Here is a 24659-nt window from a genome sequence, read left to right as displayed (position 1 = left end):
TTTCCCCCAAGGTTGAAAATGAAATATTTGATGTACTGATACATACCTACATACTTGTCTTACATCAACTGTTGTATGAATCATCACATATGGAACGTACTATTATTATAATTTCAGTTTGTTATATAATGCTGTTTTTCACTAATATTTTTCTCATACCTTTATGAGGATTTGCATAGGATTATGCATGTAAGCTTATAATTTAAATGCCATCAGGCCATATTTACGCTTTTACTCCTTGTTAAATAGAAAATTTTAAGTCTAGATTAAATCGAACTAACATCTTTGACAATGAAGCCGTCAATTAAAAACGGTATCGCTAATAAGCTTAAACATGAATGGATTGTTTTCCTTTATAATAATGATCATTTATTTTATCTTTAATATTTTGTATGAGTCTTGATTTTTTTTTTCTTTCCTACCAAGTGGGCAGCTTAAGGAACGTGTTTGGTTTAAAATGAATTCACTAGAATCATTTTTAGATGTATTTAACATGTCTATGGATTATACGAGTACTTGTGAATAATTCTCCATCATTTTACCAAAAGTGATAGTATTAGTAGTATGTAGTAGTAGTAGTAGTAGTAGTAGTAGTAGTAGTAGTAGTAGTAGTAGTAGTAGTAGTAGTAGTTGCTGTAGTAGTAGTAGTTGCTGTAGCAATAGTAGTTGCTGTAGTAGTAGTAGTAGTAGTATGTAGTAAGTAGTAGTAAGTAGTGTAGTAGTAGTGTAGTAGTAGTAGTAGTAGTAGTTTGCTGTAGTATAGTAGTAGTTGCTTAGTAGTAGTAGTAGTTGTGTAGAATAGTAGTTGCTGTAGTAGTAGTAGTAGTGGTAGTAGTAGTAGTAGTAGTAGTAATAGTAGTAGTAGTAGTAGTAGTAGTCATAGTAGTAGTAGTAGTCATAGTAGTAGTAATAGTAGTAGTAGTAGTAGTAGTAGTAGTAGGAGGAGGAGGAGGAGAAGAGGAGGAGTGAATGATAGATAAAAGAAAGAGAGACAGCTTACGAAAAATATCATGTCACAGGTGCAAAGTGTCATCTATGGAATTGAAGCCGGTCTCCCAGATTTTTTATTTCAAAACTTGCAACTGATTTACTTGGTTGGCAGATATATATCACCATCACAACTTCATTTGATACATCAACATCATCATCATCATCATCACCACATCACCACCATCATGGCATCACCACTGCTACAACCACCACCACAGCATTGCCATTGCCACAACCAACAACATAATAAATTTCTTTATTGAATGAATGAAGATAATATACTAGGGGAAAAAATCTATGGTAAGTTGTATGCAGATTTTACGTTATGAATTTGAATAGTTGTATCATTGAATGGCATGTTTTTCTAAAAATCACATACAGTAGATAACATTTTTTACGCTACGGTTGGGTTGCTCCAAATAGCACCGTGTGCAACTTTTTTTTTTTTTTTTTCAGATATTATGTCTACAGTGTAGACCCGTAAACTCGAAATCGGTTAACTCGAAACCACGAGTTATCGAGTGATTCTCCGACTGTTCTGTATTCCCAAACAGAAAGGAGTCGTGGTAGCTATGGTGGTTTAGCGTTCATGCCACAAGCAAAGAAACTTAATTTCAATTCCAGGTTGAGTCCATGTATATATTTTTGTTTGTTAATGTGTTTGTTTGATTGGTTTCTTTAAGGGATGTGGGGGGGGGGGGGGGGGGGAGGTTCTGGCTCCTCTGTCCAACCAGCAATAATTTGGTAGCTGGGTCTCTTTATGTTTGATGTATCGCAGTTTAAACCTTAGATTAATGAGCAATCGTTACTATTTTTTAATGACACAGGACCTGGTTATATACTTCAGCTCTACGAACCTTCTTATACGAATATTTCGAACTCAGCAACTTCCGATGTCGTTAACAATTATCGAGTACTCCTAACCCTAAGTATTGAACAAGGATATACATGGAAGCTTTGAGGGGGAAGGGGGTGGGGGGGGGGGGGATAGATTCAAGAAATTAGCGTATTGGACTTAGCTACCCAAAAGAATAGAGAAGTAAAAATCGTCGATTATACAAGAACTGTTTATTTTTTATTTATATATTTTTTGTTGTTGTTGTTGTTGGCTTCTTCTTGTTTATTACTTATGTTTGAATTGTTCGAGATAATCGTGTAACACTGTTTATTCGTGGACCAATGTTGTGATCGTAGAGCAGCAGCCCATTCATTCATAAATCCACAATCCACACGAGATTTGATTTTCATTCACGCGATGTTCAAGTCTTTGCTGACTCCATTACAATAAAGGCGGAGATCTACGTAATTTAATTCATAATAACTAGGCCCGTCCATTCATTCATTCGTTCATTCATTCATTCATTCATTATTTTCCATTCATTCACTCATTCTCCTCCATTCATCCAGTCATTCATTTCAAAATATTGTTTGTGTCGTATTGAGATATTTTCTTTTAAAACTCTGTATTATTATTTAATTTTACTTACCGTATTTTGAATCTTATCTGGATATGGTTTGGCGTCAAAGATTGAGACTGGCTATATTCCATTTTAAAAAAAAAGAAGAAAATCTCCACGATCTACGTGCTGCAAAGCATGAATGAATACATGAGTGAGGTGAAGAAATGAATGAAGAGATGTAATTCAATTCAAATATCACAGTTTAAAATCTTCCCTTTCTTTCGATAATGGTAATGACGAGATGGGCGGTGATGATGATGATGATGATGATGATTGTTTGGTGGTGTTGGTGATGAAAATAAGTAGTGCACATTTATACAACACCATAGACGTGGTCAGATTTTTTCTTTTAGTGTTCCTCTTGTATTTGTTTTATTATATATCAGATTAAGATGGTCCAAAATTCGTTGTTGAAATGCTCGTTTGCTACAAAGTTTTACTGTCACCGATACTCGTTAAGCCCCTAACCATGCTCAAGTCATGATCCACCATTTTCTCCAAGTCGTGACATCGTCCTGCTCATCTCTGAAATGCCGGGAGGGGGGGGGGAGGATAAAAAAAAATAAAAATAAAGAAAATCTGAAAAAAGCTCGTATGGAGCAGCACCAGGCAAAGCAGAAAGAAAAATATTGATGGTATGTGTTTACCTAAAAACCTCAAGACATCCGTCAGTCGGATATAACGTATCAAAACAATAATGATAATGATAATAATAATAATAATAATAAATAATATATAAATAATAATAATAATAATAATAATAATAATCAATAATATAATAATAATAATAACAATAAACATTTATACCACACATCTACCCCTAAATGAACATTGGGTTCTGAGCGCATAAGGAGAGGAAACTGTGTAGCCTTATATTATGTTAATAATCTGATTAATACAATTCAATGAGAACTACTGATAAAAATGGCTTGCTGAAAACAATAACAAAAAGCTGAGTAACGTCAATTTCGTTCCTTCTATAAACCAAAACCATCCCAAAAAGTCAGCCTGCCCCGACTGGGGATCGAACCTGGGATAATTTTTTTTCTCTCTTGCATCTTTCTTTCTGCGTTGTCGGGCACTGCTTCATACTATCAACCTTATCAGATTTTTGTCTGACACCAGAGGCTGCACCAATTGGATTCAATAGTCTGATATCACGTCGCCCATCGTGGTTCTAAACAAAGAAAATCAGTACTTTTTATTCTTCATGCTGGCTAGAACTTTTCATATGTCTTGTGATCAGAATGTGTAACAGTCAAAACATGATCAGATTTATAATGTTTCTTTTTTTTTTTCTCCTCTGGATACTATTTCATAAGAGCGTCCGCCATTGTTCCAATAGTTTAGATTTAGAGCCAGTTACTAAGTCACCATGCGTCATTACGGGGGAAGTGACGTTACGACTGTTGAAGCGTATACGTAATATTATCAAAAAATCAAATGGTGACATTTTAAATAATACATTTTAGAGCCATATTACGTTGGATATCTAGCTTATTTCATTATTTGTCAGATATCGGATATTTAATAATAATAATAATAATAATATAATAATAATAATAATAATATAATAATAATATAATAATAATACATTTATATAGCGCTCATTCTCGTGTAAAACACAAGCTCTGGGCACTTTACAATATAATATCAATTTAGGTGAAAAAAAAAAATAATAACAACAAACAATTCATAGCCAAATCAAGGATCGTATAGAGTCAAGAAAACAAATACAGTAAAATGTGTCTGAGATTTTTTTTAAAAGTAGGTAAAGACTTGCACTATAAATATATTTATTAACTTGTCAAAAAATAATTCGCCTTCCTGTTGTTGGTTGTTTTCAAAAATTATATATTAAAATTCCTTTTCGCTCTGACTGGGGTTCGGAAATTGAATTACCCCACGCTGATGGATTTGGAAGGGAATAAATTGCCACCAGCTTTATTCTCATTTTTCTCTCCTTGTCATTATTATTTTTCATCTTTATTCCCCAGTCTTTATTTATCTAAAACGTCAGTGTCACTCTTTATCATTTCAATCAAGAATAATTTTTTTTTTCTTATTTGTTTTTCTGCTGCTTGTTTCTTATTCGTTTCATACACATGAATGAGTAGGATGACACTTTAATCGCGTTGGTAAAAATATGTAATCGAATGAATGAATTGGCGCCTCTGTTATTTATTTATTTATTTATTTTTTGGGTTAATTTGAGTTGTTTGTGTGTGTGTGTGTGTGTGTGTGTGTGTGTGTGTGTGTGTAAAAATTAAATCGAATGATGACATTGTCGCCTCTGTTTTGTTTTTTTTTTTGTTTTTTTTTTTTGTTTGTTTTAATTTGAGTTGTTTGTGTGTATATTATATATATTATATATATATATATATATATATATATATATATATATATATATATATTATATATATATATTATATATATATTATTTATGAGTGTTGGTGGATACTTGTAGGTACGAAAGTGCTCGATAATGGTGGTTAAGTAATATAAAATGTAAATTTTCACTCACATTTTTTGCCGAGACGACTCGTTTCTGTCTTTTTCCTTTAGTTCACACTTCATCAGTCGGCATAATCCATTCTGTCATGTCCGTAGAAAACTCCAAACTAAGTTGTTTTCTCTGTGTAGTGGTGATTAGTTTTTGATGTGTATTGTGATGTGCTCTCATGTTTATATTATGAGTGTGTGTGTAGTGTGGGTGTGTTGTTTGTATGTGTTTGTATGGTTGGTGTAGGTGTTGTGTTTACATGTGTGTGTGATATTTGTAGTGGAATGTGGTTGGGGGGGGGGGGGGGGGGGGGGAGGGACGAGGGGAGGGTGATGATGATGGTGACGATGATGATGATGAAGATGATGATGATGATGATGATGATGATGATGATGATGATGATGATGATGATGATGATGATGATGACGATGTATAATAGCTGTATTTAGCATAGCAACATTACTCATCACCGGCTGTTTCAACAATAATATTATTATAGAAGCAAAAGAGTGGTTCAATTAGCACGGGTATATCGGGTAACTACCGAGTAAATGGTAAAGTCGTGTGGCCATTTACATTAATTGATTAATGTCCCCATTAACTCATTGATTAATGATGATTAATTTGATGATTGCAGACCTGCCAATTATACAGATTTTATCGTAATTTTGGAGCCCTGCTAATAGGTCATTTTTTCGGTGACTTTTTAACACAACGCAGGAAAATCATCAATATTTATGATGTATTTTGAAAAGCTGTAGAAATATTTAGTTATAATGAAAAATGATTCACAAATTGACAGGCTCTTTTTAACCCCCCCCCCCCCAAAAAAAAAAAAAAAAAAAAAAAAAAAAAAAAAAACAAAAAAAAACAAAACCAAACCCGAGACAACCCAGGCGTCCGCCTCAGTGCAAACCACAAAATATGAGCAATAAAGAGGAACCAAGTTTCTAATGAATAATAAAAAAAAAAACCCGAGATGCCGGCAGTGGGACTTGAACCCAGGTTTCTCGGTTGGAGGTGTGCAATGCCTTCACCACTTACGTAGGCTATCTCACTCATCCCCAGTGTAATAAACACGTCTGTTGCCGTTATGTCTACACTTTTCACTAGTGAATGGAATTTTTTGGAGATGCGTTCTATGACACCCTCTAAGTGAACATTGTCGGCGATAGGGGAGGTAACAACTTATCACATCGTAATGGCAGTGCAAACTACTATCTTGTATCATATCAGCTTCGAGCAATTTTAACCAGTTAACTGTTGTACTCTGGAAAGACACGTATTTTAAAAATTTGGCCAGAAAACTCGTCCTTCAAATATCCATCGATTTAAATTACTCTTATCTTAGCAATAGCTCTCAAACCTGTGGGGCCTCGCGAGTTTTTGCCAAGATAAAGGTCGTTTAAATCGATATTTTGAGGGACGAGTTTTCTGGCCAAATGTTTTAATACGTATCTTTTTCAGAGTAAGGCAGTTAAACGGTTAACGTTTTCTCCTTTCTGCGCCATAGCACTTCAGTCTTGAGAGTTGTCTCTTGGGATCGCGAGAGTTAAGATTACAATTTGAAGTATTCACACTCCTCAGTGTAAATAGAATGATGATTAGTTTTATGACATAAAACTGAGACGAAACGACTGAATGAGACAACTTTCCGGTGTTTGAAATTTATATTATTTCACCAACTCTACTTCAACTGGGGAAATGAAATATTGTGTAGAAAGGAAAAGTTTAAATATAAGAGAAGTCCCACTTAAAATTTCGATCCCCATACCTGACCCCTGAACAAGTCTGTCGTTATGCGGTTAACGAGATGAAGTCTCGTGTTGAAATTTTTTCAGGTGAATGGAAAGAGCCGGGTACTTAACATTCGGATTAACGAAATGTTCACATAAAAGCATGGCAGCTTCTTTGCAACGCAGACCTTCGTAGAGGAAAGGTTTGTCCTTCAGAGACACTAATGTCTTGTATCAAAATAGAATCAAGCGATTTTGAGCGTAGTCACTGACTGGATTGGCGCCAGTGAAGATGGATCGGTTGGTGGCCTTCAGTAAGGCACTTCAAATACATTACACTATTTGATTCTGGTATAGATAGTATGCGCTTGGCTAAGAAGCTCAAAACATTGCCATCCGGAAGTATAACGGACCAACACACAAACTATGTGTAACAATGAACTTTTATAGTCTGGTTCATAAATTTAGTGAGAAGTACTCATAAACGTGGATGGCAAAAAACATTAACTAAGACCAGAGTGACGTCATCTTCGTTCTATCTATAGATACGTTGTGTAGATATTTGATGGCAATTGTAAAAGCAGTCGAGCGTGTGGCACTCGCATGTAGTCCGGAAGGTCCAGGGTTCGATTCTTGCTCTGAGAGTTGAGTCCTCAGAATTTAAAAAAAAGTTCTTCACTCACATTCTCTCACCGTACTCGGGTGTAAAATGTGAAGCTAGCCGTAAATAGATGTGTCTATGTCCAAACAACAAAAAAAGATTAATTGCAATATCTCCTAACAGGCGTCATATCTAGTCTTACATATTAAGTATTGCTATTGGCTATGGACATATTGTAAAGCGCTTTGAGCCCGTTTATTGGATATTTATTTCTCTATATAAATGATCAATATTTTTTTTTTTTACGTTTTTGTTTTAGCATCTCACTAAATCTTAAATTCGGTTAACCGTAATACCTTCTCCGCTACTGAGGCTTTGCAATAATCCGGTAACGCGTGCATTTTGTATCACTCGAATGTTTGAAATAATGATAATTTGACTACACTTGTCAAGTTTATTGCCTATGTCGCGACTCAACCCCCGTTCTATACGCACTTCTTAAGAGGTTTGCAAAGCGTTTTTCCGGCTGTAAACTTTAATTGGACCACACATTCCCCGACCATTCGCAAGGCCTCCTTCCGCTTCCAGTTGACTTTCACATAAAACATTATTTTTGGAGAGATGAGAACCCAATTATTGAAATGATAGCATCTCGATTTATGTTTATGTTCTTTCCTATTTGAGTTAGTAGTGAATGAAAACTACTAACTCTAGTCTCGTTCGTTTAATAAAAAAAGGTGTTTTTCGTGACTTTATCATTAAAATTTTATTTTGTGTGTGCGCGATCATTTCCTCAAATAAGGCAGGAAAGAAGAGAATTTTTTAAACATTATTTTCAGCTTCATTATTTTTTTAAATTTGGAATTGTTTGTTTGTTTGTTTGTTATTTTATTATTTGTTTTTTTGGGGGGTTTTTTGTGGGTTTTGTTTTGTTTTATTTGTTTTGTTTTTTTTCGGGTTTGTTGGGGGGGGGGGGGGGGGGTTGCACTTTTTCTATTTAAAATCTTTAAGTGTTTGACGAAGACGAAATTGATCTGACAAATTGTAGTAATTTCTTTTTTCTTTTCTTTTTAAAAAAATCTTTCATTTTTCTTTCTTTCTTTTTTTTTCTTCGTCTTATTAATCCCCCCCCCCCCCTCTCTCCAAATACTCCTCTTCCTCTGTAGATATTTTGTTTTACTCTCAAACACATTGTATTTATTTATTTATTTATTTATTTATTTATTTATTTATTTATTTATTTATTTTTGTCATCTTTCCGTTTTCCAGAGGTCTTACTCCATTCATCCAGCCCAGAAGAGTACAGTCGCCATTGTTCATCGCCCGGCAAGGAGCTCCCCACCAAATTATCCAAACACTCTCGGGTTCGAGAGAGGTTGGAGCTGGGGTCAGCCATCGACGCGGATAGGGAGAGGGCCGATCGCCTGGCGTCCATCAAGAAAACTGCCAGCACCCAAACGTGAGTTGTCTTAGAGTGTTGAAAAAATAAGTATGATGGTGATAAAGATGAATATATGAATTATAATGATGATGATGATGATGATGATGATGATGATGATGATGATGATGATGATGATGATGATGATGATGATGATAATAATGATGACATAGACATAATATAGGCTACGCAAACAGGCATGCATGAAACTAATAGTGGGAAACCACACACATACACACACACAACACACGCACACACACACACACACACACATATATATATATATATATATATATATATATATATATATATTGTGAGTGTGTGTGTGTGTGTGTGTGCGCGCGCTTGGCTAAGGAAACCACACGGTCATCCGGAAGTATAACGGACCAGCACTAAAAAAAAAAAAAGTGTTATCTTGAACGTGTGTATAGTTTGGTTAATACAGTTTAGTGAGAATTACTCGTAAAGGTGGGTGGCAAAAATAACACTAACAAAGACCCGATTGACGTCAACTTCGTTCTATCTACCTATCAATATATAGATTGTATGCGCTTGGCTAAGCTAAGAAGCTCATAACATTGCCATCCGGAAGTACAACGAATCAAAACACAAAAACATTGTATAATCATGAACTTTTAAAGTCGGGGTAATACAGTTTAGTGAGAATCGCTCACAAACGCGGATGGCAAAATACAATAACAAAGGCTCGAGTGACGAAATCTTCGAACTATCTATAGATTGTATGCGCTTGGCTCAGAAGCTCATAACATTGCCAGCCGGAAGTATAGATAGAATGCGCATTACTAGATCCCTCTCTCACACTCTGAGACCGCGATTCGTCGTACACACCATCGCGAATATTTGACCAGCAGTTAAGCTTAATAGCCAATATTCTCAACACACAAACATATACATAGAAACGATTGAGACTTGAGTATGCTCGGTGTATGGTGAATTTTAATTCAGAAAAGTGAGTGGAGCAGGCACTTATGTTGTAACAACAAGATATGAGTGAATAGAAAAGTGCCAGAAGACAATAGGAATAAAAATTTCGCGGCGGTGTGGGTTTGAACTGCGACCTTATTGGTACGACAACTCCCTGGCAGGTGAGAGCTGGCTCTACCGTGTGAGCTATCCACGAACACAAAATATTCGTTTCAAATCAAAGTCATTACTAATCCTCTCTCACCACTTCTTGAGACCGCGATTCGTTCGTACACCACCATCGCGAATAATTTTGACCACAGTTAGCTTAATAGCCAATATTCTAACACAAATCATATACATAGAAACGATTGAGAATTGAGTATGCTCGGTGTATGGGTGAATTTTTATTCAGAAAAGTGAGTGGAGCAGGCACTTATTTGGTAACAACAAGATATGAAGTGATTAGAAAAGTGCCAGAAGACAATAGAATAAAAATTTTTACTACTACTACTACTATACTACTACTACTACTACATACTACTACTACTATACTACTACTACTACTACTACTACTACTACTACTACTACTACTACTACTACTACTACTATACTACTACTAACTACTACTACTACTACTACTAACTACTATACTATACTACTATACTACTACTACTACTACTACTACTACTAATACTACTACTACTAACTATACTATATACTACTACTACTACATACTACTAACTACTATACTAATCACTATACTAACATATACTACTACTATACTTACTACTACTACTACTATACTACTACTATACTACTATTTCTCTCCTCCTCCTCTCCTCTCTACTCCTCCTCCTCTCCTACCTCCCATCCTCTCTCTCCTCTGCTGCAGCTGCTGCTGCTGCTGCTGCTTGTACACTCGACTACTACTATAACTACTATAATAATATAATGATAATAATATAATATGATAATAATGATAATATGATAATATAATAATAATAATAAGAAGAAGAGAAGAGAAGAAGAAGAAGAAAGAAGAAGAAGAAGTGCCGAGTGGTTAAGCATTGCACGTGACCGGATGACCGGTTGAGCCCTCAGCACTTCGTTTTTTTTCTTTAGCAGATTATAACCCCCAATTTGCTCACTTGGACAACATGTGATCATGTTGAATCAGACATCTTGTTGATGATTATTATATTCTTCGTGAATGCCTAGGCGACGATATCTTATGATGTCGTGGCGGAAAAGGCATAATTAAAAAAAAAATAATAATAAATTACAATAATGATAATACTTATAATAATAATAATAATATTTAACGACGATGATGATGATGACAAGCATAATTATAATAATAATAATGATGATGATGATGATGACGACGACAACGGCGATCATGATGATGGTGATAATGAACTCATCAGCACATATATGAATGAATTCAGTACTTAATCACAAGCACCGATGGCAGCGTATTTTTGCTACATACACGTTTTTCTACAATAATTAATATTAATTACCATTTAATTTATCCCACTTCCTCTCCTCATCTCCCCTCCTTTTATTTTTTTCTTCAGTCAATTCTCAAGCTTCCCCCACGATACTATTGGGGTACCCCCACCCCCGCCATATTTCACCACACACGATACCATCCTGAGAGACGGGACAGCCACATCCAGTATCGCCTCTGGTCATCCTCACCATCGTTACCACAACTACAGCAGCAGCAACAGCCACCATCTCAACTTACCGCCCCCGCCACCACCGCCGACACTTCTTCATCTTCCCCCGCCTCCACCCTTCAGCCAGTCCTCAATATCAACGCCATCATCGTTAGAATCATCGACACAATCTTCACCACTATCGTCTTCATCGTCATTAACATCTTCCTACGCAAACGTTACAGCTACCTCTCACGCGAAACTATTTCCCTCTTTAACAAACAACAACAATTTTAAACAATCGTCCCTCCGCTCAACGTCCCCGCTCACTCTAATAAACTCCACCCCCAAATCCACCCTCACAACACTCTCTAAGCAATCCTTACCTCAACATCATGAATTTTCTACAAAATCAACACCTCACTCCCCTCCTCTTTCATCCTCATCTTCTTGCCCAAGTAATAAAAACGACTTGCCCCATGTTAAAATTTACGCCCGCAATGGCACAACACCACCACCACCACCACAGTACAAAGACTTGACCTTAACAAGGTCACGAGTTGCTGATGGCGTCCAAGACACCCCCCTGAATTTATCCATCTCCAATGAAGGAACCACAGTCGTTTCAGTGTCCTCGGCATCCTCGTCACCCGTGGTCAACAAATCGTCGGTTCGATGCAATAGTCCCAACCAGAAAGTGACGATAACCAAACACAAGAAGTCCTGGATCCAGAGGAATGGAACCAGTCAGGACACAGACCCTGAGGGTATTGTATTGTTTGAATTCCATCTTCTCACTTTCTCTCTATAGATAGTATGCGCTTGGCTAAGAAGTTCACAACATTGCCATCTGGAAGTATAAGGACCAACACACAAAACAATGTGTAACCATGAACGTTTATAGTCTGGTTAATACAGTTAAGTGAGAATTACTCATAAATGCGGATTGCAAAAAACAATAACAAAAACCAGAGTGACGTCAACTTCATACTATCTATACCAGAGCATTTATGCATATACCATCTGCCGTCATTGAGATCAATAGATATATATTATTCATTTTGCTTAAGGAAGCAAACAAAAAAAAAAAATTAATAAAGTGAATAGAAATTTTTTTTAAAAACCCAGAAATTTCTGATCATTTTAAAATTCAAATCACTCTTTGAGATCTGTTTCATCAAATTTTTTTTTTATAATTGAGCTTTATATAGCGCAATATTCACTAAACGTACTCAAAGCACTTTACAAGGGGTCCCTAGCCAACAGCAATACTTAACACATGTAGGACGGGACATTATGCGTATCTTAGGCGATATTAATAATTTTTTTTCGACAGAGACAACGCTGATAACGATCAGATACTCATTTTACACCTGAGTATGGTGAGAGAATTCGAGTAAAGAGACTTTTCCAAGGACTCCACTATGCGCCACTCAGAGTGAGACTCGAACCGTGGACCCTCCGATCCGAAATGCGACTATGAGTCCTTGCTGTATGACACTCGCTTTTGGATTGGAAGGTCCTGTGTTCGAGCCTGGTTCGGCGCATAGCTGAGTCCTTGGAAAAGGCTCTTTACTCACATTCTCTCACCGTACTCAGGTGTAAAATAAGTAACTAGCCCTTAACAGTGTTGTCTCTGTCCGAGAAAAAAAAATGTGATATCGCCTAATAGGCGTCATATTTCGTCCTACCTGTTAAGTGTTGCTGTTGACCACGGACCCCTTGTAAAGCGCTTTGAGCACGTTTAGTGGATATTGCGCTTAATAAAAGCTCAATTATTTTTTTTAATGATGACTCGACAGACATCAAAGAGTGATTTGAATTTTAAAATAATCAGAAATTTCTGGTTTTTAAAAATTGTAATATTCATTTTAGTTGTTTATTTATTCTTTTTCTTTTTTTGTTTGTTTGTTTTTTTTTTTTCTTTTCTTCTTCCTTTTCTTCTTTTCTTCTTCTTCTTCTTCTTCTTCTTCTTTTCTTCTCTTCTTCTTCTTCTTCTTCTTCTTCTTCTTCTTCTTCTTCTCTTCTTCTTCTTCTTCTTCTTCTCTCTTTTCTTCTCTTCTTCTTCTTCTTCTTCTTCTTTTTCTTTCTTCTTCTTCTTTCTTCTTCTTCTCTTCTTCTTTTCTTCTTCTTCTTCTTCTTTTTTAAATTTTTTATTTAAATTTATTTATTTAATTTTTTTTTTTTTTTTTTGCTTCCCTAGACAAATTCATCTATTGGTCTCAATGACGCCAGATTGGAGAATATTTATAAAGTCTTATTTGCCTTACGCCTCAAGGTTGAGATGTTGGTACCTGTTGATGAACCATATTCTACTTAACCTTAATAAAGTTTCATACTTCTAGCTCCATTATTTTGATTTAAAATTTAAATGACCTCGACACAGTAACGTTTGAGGCATTTGGTCGTATACCAATCCCAATCATATTACCAATCCCAGGCCTACTTATCGGTACGATTTCGCGTATTTGAGTCCGATTGTTTGAACTAAGGTTCATGTGAATGATGTTGAAAATGATACATTTGATTTAATGATACATACATACACACATACATACATACATACATACATACATACATACATACATACATACATACATACATACATACATACATACATACATACATACATACATACATACATACATACATACATACACATACATACATACATACATACATACATACATACATACATACATACATACATACATACATACATACATACATACATACATACATACATACATACATACATACATACAATACATACATACATACATACATCACATACAACATACACACATACATACATACATACATACATACATACATACATACATACATAATACATACATACATACATACATACATACATACATACATATAACTATACATACATACATACATACATACATACATACATACATACATACATACATACATACATACATACATACATACATACATACATACATACATACATACATACATATCATACATACAACTGTTGTATGATGCATCACATTTTGTAACATGTACTATAATTATAATTTCAGTTAATTATATAATGCTGGTTTTGACTTATATTTTTCTCATACCTTTATGAGGATTTGCATAGGATTATGCATGTAAGCTTATAATTTAAATTTAATTTAAATGACTTGTATCATATTATGGTATGGGGCGAATTAGGATAAAATCCCTTGAATGCCCTTAATGTTAATAGTAATGCTAGAAATCTATTGATTGAAAGATTACAATAATGACACACGTGGTAAAGATAGTATATCAATTGACATATACTCATGAATGTGTGATGTACAAACATAATATATATTTAACCTTGAAATGCAAAGCACACACAAGTACACATACACACATACACACACAGACACACTCATGCATCCATACATATAGAAGATAACCATAATAAGGTAACAATGCATGATATTTACATTCAAGATTGAAAGCCACACGCCAACAACAGTGCAAACAAATATCATACGTCAAATATATGTAAATCTCCCATCATATACTTCCCCGACTAACACTTTGAAATAATCAATAGATTTTGCATTCTTTTTTTCAAAGTTCAAACTTCAGGCCACATCTAAACTTTATCAAAAATAGAAAATTTCAATTAGACTAGAGATTAAATTGAGCGAACATCTTTGACAATGAAACCTTCAACTAAAAAATGTATCGCTAATAAGTTAAATATAAATGGATTATTTTACTTTATAATCACTAAAATTACTGTATTTTGGTTTTGGTGGATGCAGCAGTGGAGATGCTTACAATTGATTTTTAAGCTTAACTTACAGCATTTGCATTTGAGTTGAAATTATATATATATATATATATATTATATATATATATATATATATATATATATATATATATATATATATATATATATATATATATATAATAATATTATGAAAGAATTCTTAAACTTCACGAATTATTGATTCTCTATATTTTTCCTAGAGTTTCTTATTATTTTTATTTGATTTTCAATTCAATCCTTTTCATCTGCGTCATCTTATAAATGTAATACAAATTATATTTTTGTTCTCTCTCTCTCTCCTTTTCCCACAGATGATGCAATAGAAGAACATTTCCGGAGATCCTTGGGTCAAAACTATGTAGAAAGCACTGCCTCATCCTCTTCCTCGTCCCCTTCAAAACCCAAGAACGGCGTTGATGCTTCCAGCATGACAACTATGTCTATGTCCTCCAGCTTCTCGTCCATCGACAAAACTGCCACAGCCTCTACCCAAGCCATGGAGTCTGAAGGTGTCCACATAACTGGTAAATACTTAATTGACATCATGATCCAGTGGTATGACACTCGGATTGTTTCCCATAAGTCCTAGGTTCTTGAAAAAAATAACAATTACAAAAACAAACAAAAACAAACATTGAAAAAAAACCCACACCTTTTGTTATAAGTGATGTTCGTTTATGTCTTCTTGAAAGCGCTTTGGACACATTCAGTGAATATTACACAATGTAAGTGGGAATAACTCTAGCATGGCAATATGGTCCAGTGGTATGGCACTCAGATTGTTTGTCATAAGTCCTAGGTTCTTGAAAAAAAAAACATTACAAAAACAAACAAACAAACAAAAACAAACATTAAAAAAAACAACGCCTTTTGTTTTAAGTGATGTTCGTGTATGTCTTCTTGAAAGTGCTTTGGACACTTTCAGTGAATATTGCACAATGTAGGTGGGAATAACTCTTGCTTCATGCGCTGAATAAATTACTGGATGGCGTTGTAGGAATTCTTGTTTGGGTTGGTGGTTTGGCCTCACTCAGTGCTAGGCGGGGCCACTCAAGGGTAATAGATTCATGCCATCTTCACCCGACAAAGATCCTGTGTTCAAAATGACCTACTTCCATTGATGGTTCACGATATGCAGGGTCTGGAAGTGCAGGGATACAACTTAACTGATGTGACTAAAGACTAAAGTATACACATTTGTTAATTCACATCTGTTTTGTTTTAATATTTTTAATGTGCCTTCAAAAAAAATTTTAATTTGATTTTTTTTTCCCAAGAGATATTGATGTGTTTTGACCATTGCAGAACATTAGAGTCCAAATGGAATGAATGATACAGTACTGACCAGGAGGCTGTATTTCTCTGCACTGACGAATAGCCCCCAATTTTGTGCGGCTATGTGGTTTAGTGGTATGACACTCGCTTTTGGATCAGAAGGTCCTGGCGCATAGTTGAGTCCTTGGAAAATGCTCTTTACTCACATTCTCTCACTGTACTCAGGTGTAAAATTAGTACCTGGCCGTTAACGGCGTTGTCTTTGTCAGAAAAATTGTAATATCACCTAACAGGCGTCATGTCTCATCCGACATGTTAAATGTTGCTGTTGACCAGGGACCCCTTGTAAAGCACTTTAAGCACATTTAGTGGATAATAACAAGATATGAAGTGAGTAGGAAAGTACCAGAAGACAATAGAGAATAACAATTTTCGCGGCGGTGATGGGGGTTTGAACCAGCGACCTTACTGGTACGACAACTCTGCCTAGCTGTGGAGAGTGTGACGCTACCATTTGAGCTATCCACGATTTGGTGGATAATGCACTATATAGAAGTTCAATTTATTTTTTTAAATAAATACATTCACTTGAAAATGGTCATTCCAGGATCTACCATTTAACGCATCTTTTGTTTTGTTTTCTTTGTTTATCCAGGATCTGTGGACGACCATTTTGCCAGAGCATTAGGAGACCAGATGTGGTCATCCATTAAGGCGAGATCCGAGCCACCAAAACCGGAAACTGACCCAGATACAGTGGACGCCCACTTTGCCAAAGCTTTGGGCGCATCCATGTGGAAGAAGCTGCAGAAAGCGGAGAATGAAACGGTTGACCATCCATCACTACCTACTGATCACAGTAAACAGACTAATCATCATCACCACCATCAACATCAGCAGCAGCAACAGCATCATCTGCATAACCAATCTCCGAGGCAACATTCACCACCATCTGCATCCCCCATTCGGCCTCAACTGGCAATGTGATTGTTGTTGTTGTTGTTGTTGTTGTTGTTCTTTTGGAGTCCAACTATCTTTTTTTGCATGGAAAAAAATAAATAAGCATTATTGATACTTGTACCTTATCTGTGTTAAAATGTAAATTGCTATTGTAAAATAACCCATATCCATAACTTATATATGAACACAGATTTTATCCCGATTTCTATTGTGTCAAATTGACATTAAAATTGTTTACTACCCTCTGTATAGGACGCTAGTCTACTAACGCAAACTCCTTGGAAATCTAACTTTTATTTTTAAATTTTCAAAATTTTCAAGTAAAAGATTTATATCTCATTTTCAAAAAGTAATTGTTATGGTTTATAAATTACTCGTAATGTTAAAGAAATTGAGATAAATTGCTCAAGTGTTATGGCTCTGAAGGACTATATTTTCCTTTTCTATGAGGAGAAGTAAGTCGTACTCATTTATAAAACTAATACATGACAGTAAACAGCGTTGTCTCGAGCTGAAAAAAAAAAATAATATCGTCTAAAAGGCGTCATAAAATATCTACCGCAAGCAGAATTTCTTTTCAAAGCTATTTTTATTTTCTTCAAAACTTTATTGCATTTATCACAATTCCTATCCATACCTCATTTTCAATGCTCTGTGTAATGTTGATAATTGCCACACATGTGTTATTTTTCCCATTTACTTTGACTTACAGAGAAGATGTTTCAGATTTAAATAAAAGATGGAATAAATTATAATTCAATAATAATAATAATAATAATAAAGTTGCCATTTTGATCTGTTAAGGTTTGTGTAAATTCCAGCAGTTTTTAAAAAATGTTGTTTTGAATGTTGCATCATGCATTGATTGATATAATCAATTGATGTGTGGGTTACTTGCTATTATTATTTATTTCCTGGTTTATTAATGATAATAATAATAATAATAATAATAATAATAATAATAATAATAATAATAATAATAATAAAAGATAATTATGATAATATTATTATTATTGTTATTGTTAATACCTTTGGTGATTATAATGATTATCAATGACAGTGGTAATTAATACTAATCAATGCTATTAAGAATATTATTTATGAATTTTGAATGTGTTTCTGAGATAATGTGTAAACCCCCAGATAGTTACTTTTGAACTCAACTCTAACCGTGTGTGTTCGGTAATATCCTTAGATGATGTGTACATTGTGTAAAATTAGTTGATGGTATTAAAATGTATATTTTATAAGATATCTCCGTATTTGAAGCACCGGGCCAATCTTGGATATTGTCAGGATATTATGTAAGACGGGATCCTGTGCTTGTATCTGGGTGTAAGCCATCGTTAAGTTATAGCCTGACACTAAAACCTTAAAGGACTGGCCTTTTGACGTCATTATTTGTTTTTTGCACCGCCTAGTGAGTTATCGTTAGTAGTGCTCATGGAAACAAGTGGTCCCATTGGTTGAACTATTGAATACAACTCACGATTTGTTTTCTTTTTTGTTGCCAAAGACTGGCATTTTGACGTCATTTTTTGGTCAGTGTCAGGCTATAACTTTACGATGGCTACGATCTGGGTGAGAGTTTTAGGCAAACTCAAACTAAATAGACTGATGGTATTCTCTTGGAATCGACATCTGGTCCCCATTTGAACCATTCCCCCTTGTTCTCTCCTTTTTGGACATATTCAATTATAAATCTAGAATTTTTCTTCCTATTTATTTACTGGCGCTGATATGACTTCAATGGTTCGCGAGCGCTTTAAAATCCTTAAAACCAAAACCAACAAAATAATGTGTGTATATGTGTATAGACAATAATGTGTGTATTATCCTCATTTATCTTGTTGAAAATGATAATAATTTAAATAAATACCAGTTGTATATAATAAGTTAATAAATACTATATGATGACAATTCACGTATGAACTGAAAAAATATTTCAGTCGAGTAACAAAGGCCATAATTTAAACTTTGAATAAGTAAGTTCAAGCATTACCTCTGCTGAGACGATTCATGTATCTATGTATGTATGTAATATTCTAATGAATTGTGTTTTACAAAATGGTTTTGTTCAAAGCATTATCTATATGGATGTCAGTTTCTGATTATATCCTGTTATGTATTAGTGGTGATTTATTGAATTGTAGCGCTGTGACAAGTATCCCTACTTAACAGATTTTATCTAAATGAAACGATTTTAAAATGTTACCATTGCTCTGTATGTGAAAAGGTTGTATGTTTAATAATACTGACCCATGAACTTAAAGGTACTGATCAACAGTCTGCCTGTTTAACTATCTACCTCTACATTCTTAACTACCCACCTACCTACCTGCCTATTGCTCTATCTTCATGACTGCGCTGATATGACCTATTTGTGAAATGAGTGTCTTCTATCCTCCTGTATCTGTTTTCCAACTTGCTTTCTGTCTTTGTCTTGGAATGAGATTAATTAGTTTTGTCCTAAATCTGGCCAGAGTCCTTAGCTGGGTGGGAAACTGTCGAATGAATAGTTATATTTTTTAGAGATGATATTTATTTTTTTTCATTGTAAATCATCTCTCTCTTATGTACTGTTATTTTTTTATTCTGAACATATGATTTGTAAACATTTGAGTGGATTCCTCTTAGTGGAGACTTGTGCGAGTGTCTGGTTGAGACTTTTAGATGATCTCAAACTAAGAACACTGAAAGTGCGCTCTTGGAATCTACATCTGTTCCCTATTTGAACCATTTACCCTTGTCTTACCTTTTCTTCCTCAAGCCTTTTTAATTGTACATCTAGAATGTTTTAACTATTCAATTTTCTTCCTTTTTACTGGCGTTGATATGACTTAAATGTGTTGCATACTAGCCTATCCTGCTTCTTTGGTTTGTGATTGTATTTTTGACAGGGGATATTTTTTTTTCTGTAAATCTTCTGCCTGTTTGTTCTTGGTTATTTATAATTTAGCTTATGATATCTTTAGGTTATGATTTTGATTTACATTTGTACTATTTTTGTTAGATTGCTTGTTTTTTTGTTTCAGCGGTCTCTCATATAACCTCAATTGTGTTGGAAGAGACCTAAAGCAACAAACAAACAAAAAAACAAGCGGCATAAAGTCCTTAAAAATATAAAACATAAACATAAAACTCCTGAAAACAAAGACAATCCTAATACCCCTCTACCCATTTACATACAAGACTGCATTGCTAATTTCTATGTATCTATCTTGTCTACTTATCCGGATGAGACTTGTAGGTGATCTCAGACTAAGTACATTGGTGGTATGCTCTTGGAATCTACATCTGATCCCTATTTGTTCCCAGTTCCCCTTTGTCTTACTTTCTCTTGGGTGCTTTAATTGTAATTCCAGAATTTTTTACTATCCCATTTCCTTCCTTTTTACTGGCGCTGATATGACCTAAATGTGTTGCAAGTGCCGTAAAACCCTTAAAAACAAAAACAAACATACATTCCTACCTATGCGTGTGTGGCTATGCATGTGGTCTAGTGATATGACAATTTCCTTCGTACAGGTAGATCCAGGGTTCGCGACTCACTCTGAGCAGGACATGATTGAGTCCTTGGAAAATGCTCTTTACCCACATTCTCTCACTGTACTCAGATCTAAAGAGTAATTGAACGGTACCAGCTTTGTATGTCTTTGTTCAAAAAATTGTAATATTGGCTAAGAGATGTCATGTTTCATCCTATTTGTTACGTGTTGCTGTTGGCTTAGGACCCCCTTTTAAAGCACTTTAACCCTCTCCTTACCAGCCATTCTCAGAATTTTTCCCAAAACTTCACACCCACCCAACACGAAAATAGATTTTTCCTATTCAAATAGAAATAAGCTACAAATACATTCTATACTTAATATTGCTCATCAAAATAAGCCTTACAACAACACACTGTTAAGTTTTTATAACTATAAAAAAATACGTTAAAAAATTTTTGTGATATGCAAAAGAAAGAGGAATATATAAATTGTTGTTTGCATCGTAACGAATGTGACGATTTTCCAGTGGTTGGAAACGAGAGTGTTAAGCCTATTTAATGGATATATATATAGCGCTTTTTGAGTGTATTCCTCTTAGTAGGGACCTGTGCTTGTGTCTGGATGAGCCTTTTAGGTGATCTCAAACTAAGTACTTTGATAGTGTGCTCTTGGAATCTACATCTGTTCCCTATTTGGACCAATTCCCCTTTACCTTACCTTTTCTTGGGTGCTTTAATTGTAATTCTAGAACTTTTTACTATCCCATTTTCTTCCTTTTTACTGGCGCTGATAATATGACCTTAATGTGTGGTAAGCGCCGTAAAACCCTTAAAAACAAAAACGCTCAAGATTTTAATAATTTTTCATTACAGGTCAGCCAGCCATCTGCCTGCTTACCTTAATATACAAGGCTGACACTTTTCTGCACATTTAATTACGGAATTCAGAATGTTATAAACTCTCACTATATTTTCCAATTACCTTGACTGACTTGACTTATGCCTCTTGGCTCCTGGCAGAGCATAGGGCCTCAACAGCAATCTTCCATCTTCTTCTGTCCTTGGCACAGACCTTTGCCTCACTCCAAGTAAGATTGGAGACACTCAAATCCTTGTGAAGGCTTCTCCCCCAAGTCTGTTTTGGACGACCCCGTTTCCTCTTGCCCTGTGGGTTCCATTCGAGAGCCTGCTTGGTTATATTTTCCAATTACCTGCTAAACGGGGGAAAAAAGTAAATACATTTAATGTCATTTCACTGAAGTTCAGCACTCAGAAAGCGGTCGGTCTACGAGTGTTTACGTAAAAGTTCAGTAAAGTTTTGCCTCCTGAATAGACATCCCTGACGAATATATCGCTGCTCAACTTCAAAGTTTGAAAACCACAACTATCCAAATCTGTCATTGTGTTAATATTTCTGCCTCAAGTCTACTTTCACCGCATCAGCAATCAGTAATCTTAACACAGATGAAAGACCATTCTGATTAATATTAATATTAATATCAATCTCTCTGACATATTATATAAGTAGTGTGCATTTACATATAGATTGAAATGTCATAATGACAGTTGCATGCATGTGTGTGGGGTGAGCATGTGTGTGTGTGTGGGTGTGTGTGCATTTTCCTATCAAGATCCCAATGAGAACCTTACGTGTCTTACATAGTATTTGACATGAAATCTAGTAAACTTATACATGTCGTGTATTTGTTTTTTTACCTTATTTTGAAATGTAATTTGATTACTCCCATTGGATTATTAAGTTTGTCCCCTTGTCCTGTGGCTTGTGTGTGTGTGTGTGTGGGTGTGCGTGCGCGTGTTTTGTGAATATGGGTATGGTATTGAGATATTGTGTCATGTGAAGGATATGTTTTGTTTGTCTGACTTGTCAGGGATGAGGTTATGTGAGTTGAATGTTTATCTTGTTATACAGAGCAGTGTGAACGGAAACAAATTGCCTTTACTGGACAACAAAGATTATTATTGTTATTATAATTATCTATCTTTAAAAAAAAAGGAAATAAAGAAAGAAGATAGAATAAAACAAATGAGAATAACATTTTTTAAAAATGTTGGTGTATATATATATTTTCTTTCTTTGGTATTGGAGATGCCTTATGGTTATGGTGATAACTTAGTGTTGAGGTAGTAACAGCAATGAAATTAATTCTGTTCATTGATACAGTTATAATTATGTTCTGTTTTTTTTACTTTTTTTTTTTTTTTGAAAATTAATTTATTGTACAGTACTTCATTCAATACTGTTATTTGTCAACTTGAATTATGCCCCCTGCCATTTGATTGTTTTAATTTATTGGTTGTAAATTTTGGGAGATTTTTTTTTTTGTTTTGTTTTGTTTGTTTTTATCTTTATTTTTTTTTTTTCTCTTCTTACTTTAAACTTCCAAATCCAGTCATCATTACTATTGTATTTGTTCCTGCCTGATCTCTTAAATGTACAAATGCATCTTCTTAATTCATTCATACAGAGCCCGAATTAATAGCTAACCCCTATTCTCTCTCCCCCACCCCCCTCCCTCCCTCCCTCTCTCTCTCTCTCTCTCTCTCTCTCTCTCTCTCTCTCTCTCTCTCTTTTCTTCCACCATTCATATATGGAATAAGACAACTTTTGTCAAGCCTTGACGTGATCCATCACTGAAATGGAACAGCAAATTAAAAAAAAAATGTTTTAATGTTCTTTCTCTGCTTGGGGAGCCTGGCCTTACTGTGTCTTCTAAACCCTTATATCTGTTTTCCAACATGCTTTCTGTCTTTGTCTTGGAATGAGATTACTTGGTTTTGGGGGGAGGGGTGTGGATGTCGCCAATTCGAGACCTATGTTCTTTAGACAGTCCTTCATTTTGTTCATAATTTACCATTTTGCAGCCTTTAATTTGTAATAAAGTTTCTTAAGACTTTCTCATTCAGTTTTACCATAAGTTGCAGCCTCTTATTACGACATTTAAATTAATATACTCCCTCATTTACTCTATAACACTAATTCATTACACTATAATATCTTATTACTACTACACTTACACTACTTATACTACTACTACTAATACTACACTCTATACTACATATACTACTATACCTACTACTACTACTACTACTACTACACTACTACTACTACTACTATACATACTTACTACTACTATACTACTACTACTACTACTACTACTACTACTACTACTACACTACTACACTACTACTACTACTACTACATACTATCTACTACTACTACTACTACTACTACATCTACTACTACTACTACTACTACTACTACTACTACTACTACTACTACTACTACTACTATATACTACTACTACTACTACTACTACTACTATACTACTATACTACTACTACATACTACTACTACTACTACTAACTACTACTACTACTACTATACTATACTACTACTACTACTACTACTACTACTACTACTACTACTACTACTACTACTACTACTACTACTACACACTACTACACTACTACACTACTACTACATACTACTACTACTACTACTACTACTACTACTACTACTACCACTACTACTACCACCACCACACACTACTACTACTAATTACTTCAACTACTACCTATTTGCTTACTACTAGTCATACTGTTGCATTATTTATGAAATATTATATTTCTCAATTTGTGACATTTTACCCAAATCTAGTTGGCATAGATAAATCTATAAATATAAAGAATTGTCTTATTCGTTACCTCTTATATTGTCTCTCTCACAGTCGTGGTTCTGACCTACCATAGTGGCGGATACATACTTGTCTTCTATCCCCTATATATGTTTCAACTTGACTT

General features: G+C 34.8%; 1 protein-coding gene across 3 annotated transcripts in view; it reads left to right on the top strand.

The window, feature by feature from the left end:
• The window catches only part of LOC144975342 (uncharacterized), an 87527-nt gene extending 69655 nt beyond the window's left edge, over positions 1–17872 (top strand). For 2 of the 3 annotated variants that reach the window (XM_078919331.1, XM_078919329.1), the window contains exons 3-6: positions 8560–8749; positions 11236–12086; positions 15424–15636; positions 17043–17872. In XM_078919331.1, the coding sequence (XP_078775457.1) occupies positions 8560–8749; positions 11236–12086; positions 15424–15636; positions 17043–17374 (1586 nt within the window). In that variant the 3' untranslated portion in view covers positions 17375–17872. Of the gene's footprint in view, positions 1–8559; positions 8750–11235; positions 12087–13522; positions 14067–15423; positions 15637–17042 lie in introns of those variants that run through there. The other variant, XM_078919332.1, reaches the window with a different exon arrangement.
• Positions 17873–24659: the final 6787 nt, after the last annotated feature.

Source organism: Berghia stephanieae, chromosome 6 (genome assembly GCF_034508935.2).
Source record: "Berghia stephanieae isolate SIO BIC M18660-M18661 chromosome 6, UCSD_Bste_1.3, whole genome shotgun sequence".
NCBI lineage: Eukaryota > Metazoa > Mollusca > Gastropoda > Nudibranchia > Aeolidiidae > Berghia > Berghia stephanieae.
Note: the sequence above shows the minus strand (reverse complement) of the source record. Positions and strands in the feature narration are given on the sequence as shown.